Source organism: Orbicella franksi, chromosome 1, assembly GCF_964199315.1.
Source record: "Orbicella franksi chromosome 1, jaOrbFran1.1, whole genome shotgun sequence".
NCBI lineage: Eukaryota > Metazoa > Cnidaria > Anthozoa > Scleractinia > Merulinidae > Orbicella > Orbicella franksi.
In genome coordinates, this window is record NC_138145.1 from 29,178,728 (window position 1) to 29,182,439 (window position 3,712).

Below are 3,712 nucleotides of genomic sequence, written 5' to 3' on the forward strand. Positions count from 1 at the left end.
ACGTGCAGCGGTACCCATCCCCCGAGGAAAAACAGAGGGAGGGAACGTCTAGGAAGAGCTGGCACGAATCTCTCTTTTCGGCCATTCTGCCTTGCGTTTGACCTGATATAGAAATGAGGTGCGGCAAGTGTCGCTTAGCTTCTGAATTTTTTTGTCGGCGACAGGCGAAAGTTCCGTCGGCAAAAAATGGCTGAAAACAACTGAGATTTGATGAACTTTCTACCGCGACATACAAGAAATAATAGAAAATGCCATCCTGGAAACTACAAGAAGCCACAGAATGTAACAATTAAGACAGGTTTAAATGCGTCTTTCCTTACGTCCCCTGTCAGTTAAATGCTGGCGGATTCCTTTCCGGGCACGTCTGGCCAATGCATAGCTCTTAGCATAGATTGAAAGTTTAACGCAGTAGATTACATTGTAGATGTGCTGTCGTAGCAATCAGTGATTTTGATTGATCGTGATCGTGAACGGTGGGTGATTTTGATTTTGATTTTGATTTAAACGTGGAGGTTAGTAGCGAGGACCATTTCTTCGCCTCTATCCGTTCATATTTGAAAGAAAAGAAAGGAAAAACTTCCGGTGCCCTTGCATGTCTTTTTTGAAACCAGCCCCAGTCTTCCGCCAATCAGTCGAATCCAAGATGGCGACCTCCATGATCACTCTTGTTCATCGGGCGAATTTTTCTCGTCTTTTGCGCCCAGCAGTACAACTTGGGCGGTTTTATTCAACTTCAACAACACCAACGGTTGTAGAGAAACAGGAGAAAGCTCTGGAAGTGATCGATGAAGACGGAAAGGTGAAGAATTTAATTAAAAACCATGGTTGCGATGCAAACGTATGACGATTGACTCGAACTGTTTTTATCCAAAATCCTTTAGGAGGTAATTGACACGACAACTGGTGTACCCGACTGGCTTGTCAAAGAACGGAAAGCTAGGATCTTCGTTCCTGCAAGAACAGCAATGCAGTCTGGTTCGTTTAACACTAGGAATTGGCACATTGAGTTTGATACGGTGGAGCGCTGGGAAAATCCATTGATGGGATGGGCTTCGAAGTAAGTTTTAAACTGCAAGCAATTTTACAACAAGTTAATCTGAGGGCAAAGCACATATACTATACATTTTTTAATCGCATGCATTACAGATGACCACAGAACCATCAAATTTGATGACAATTATTATAGCTAATAGTTAATAAAACTGCTTGTGCTGTTGGAGATTTCAAGACATGTTGTTGTACGTGAAATGTAAGGTTTTATATAATAATCAAGTGAATGGGTGCACTCTGCTTGGTCAATCAGCTATGGTTTATTGTGCCAGTAAACTCATGTAAATTTTGCATGTCTTCTGAATTATTATATAAAAGCAATAGACCACAACTCTTTATGGTTTAGAGGCATGATAAACCACTTGGGATGTTGGAAGAGCACTCGAAGAATTCGTAAATCACTCGCCTGCGGCTTGTGATTTACGAATTCTTCTCATGTTCATCCAACATCCCGCGTGGTTAATCAGCCTATAAACCATAAAAACTTGTGGTCTATTGCTTTAATATGCAGGGTGAAGCTACCAACAGGACGTGACATTATCTCCAGCAAGCAATATAATTTAGAACGCACACTTTATTTACTGGCGATCAACAACTGTGGCTCATTGTGGTTAAAACTGAAATAGACACGAACAGAACAAACATAAACAAAGTGAAAATGGCGCAAACTAAAACCCAAGAAAGTAACAGACTTACATTTGTAATGCGATGCTGGGCTATAACTGGCTGAGATGCCGCTGTGATAAGACAACAACTGCACTAGATGCTTCGATTTCACTACTGCACTCCGATCCGCATTGCGAGAACTAAAAAAAAGGCGCTGTTTACAGGCTATTTGAATAAATTACATAACGATACAAGCGCCACATTCCAACACGTTGCACGATACAATACGAAATATACACTCTAATTAACCGAACGCATATTAACACTATTTTGAGGCGTTTCGATCTTACACCGGCCCCTAAGTGTCGATCCACGCGCGAGACACTTACAAATTACAATACTAGATCGAATGGCTCCACAGAATTATATATACACGGCAAACAAGTACATGATAAGCGTATGAACCAACTTGGCAATGGAAAACGTAACACTACGACGCGCAGTACTAGGCGGTTAATTACACCAAAGCCGTAAACAACTCATAGCTCATTAATTAGTTAAACCATATCGTTAACTTAAACTTCGGTGTTCATTGATGCCCATTAATTAATGCGACAAGACAAATTTGTAACTTAATTGAGCATCCTTAATGTTCCATTTATTGAGATTCATCTCCTTCAACAAGAAGACAAAGCTTGTCAATCAGTCTCTCGAGAACTGTTGACTTGACAGCTACTTTGGCACGTCGAACAAACCCTTTCTTATTGGGAAGGACTTCGACGATTCTTCCAAGGGGCCACGAATTACGATGGGAATTCTCGACAGAAACCAGGATGACATCTCCAACGGCTAAATTTCTGCGTGGTCGTAGCCATTTTTGTCTGCCTTGAAGTAACGGCAGGTACTCCTTTGACCATCTTTTCCAGAAGATATCTGCCAAATACTGCACTTGCCTCCATCTGCGGCGTGACAGCTGATCCTCTCTTCTAAACAGCCCTGGTGGCATTGGTGACTCTGAGCGCAAAAGCAGCAAATGATTGGGCGTCAAAGGCTCCAGATCTTGGGGGTCACTAGAGACTGTCGTGATTGGACGGCCATTCATAATGCTCTCCACCTCGCACATTAAAGTGACCAGGCCTTCGTTGTCGGTAGTCTGCTCTCGGAGCAGCGCCTGAAGTATCTTTCGAGTCGTACGAGTCGCACAGCCACTGACGTCGTGCTGACATTAACATCCACCTTCACCTCTGGATCGGCGTCTGGAATACTGCCCAGTGACGAAGGACCCTGTGGCCACTGCTCCTTTTGCTCCCAGAGAAACGCCAGCCCCTTTATCCAGCGGTCAGAACTAAGAAGAGCTTCCGCCGATAACCCCCTGGAAAGGTCATCACCTGGATTCAGGTCTCCCCTCACATGTCTCCACTGATCTGGATCCGAACCCTCTCGAATGATTGCGATACGATTAGCCACGAATGCGTGGAACTGCTTGGTTTCGTTCCTGACGTAGCGCAACACTGATGTGCTGTCCGTCCAAAAAACAGATTTCTCGGTTAGTGGCAAGTCCAGCTCTCTCTTCAGAACTGTATCCAACTGCACTGAGACTACTGCGGCTGAAAGCTCCAAACGAGGAATTGTAACTTGTTTGAGAGGCACAAGACGTGACTTCCCCTGGAGGATTGTGTAGTGAATTCCACCATTACCATCAGACAGGCGGAGATACGAGACTGATCCAAAACCAATTTCAGAGGCGTCCGAAAAGTGATGCAGCTGACTGGACACGATGTTACCAAAGTTGGCTGGTTTAAGGCAGCGTTCGATTGTAAACTGTGACCACTTAGGAAGGTCTGTTAGCCATCTCTGCCAACGCACGCTATACTCTGTAGGTATTTCGTCGTCCCAACTCAACTTAATTCGGCATAGGTCCTGGAGAATCTTCTTGGCCGTTAGTACAAAGGGTGCTGCGAAGCCAAAGGGGTCAAAGACTGTCCCAAGGACGGACAAGATGCCCCTACGGGTAGGTGGTCTGAGTTTGACGTTAATGTTAAAACCAAATTTGTCG

General features: G+C 44.3%; 1 protein-coding gene across 1 annotated transcript in view; it reads left to right on the forward strand.

Moving 5' to 3' along the window:
• Positions 1–499: 499 nt before the first annotated feature.
• The window catches only part of LOC145502109 (NADH dehydrogenase [ubiquinone] iron-sulfur protein 4, mitochondrial-like), an 8,734-nt gene continuing 5,521 nt past the window's right edge, over positions 500–3,712 (forward strand). The window contains exons 1-2 of the mRNA XM_081481392.1: positions 500–799; positions 882–1,057. Coding sequence (XP_081337518.1) covers positions 593–799; positions 882–1,057 — 383 coding nt within the window. The 5' untranslated portion in view covers positions 500–592. The remainder of the gene's footprint in view (positions 800–881; positions 1,058–3,712) is intronic.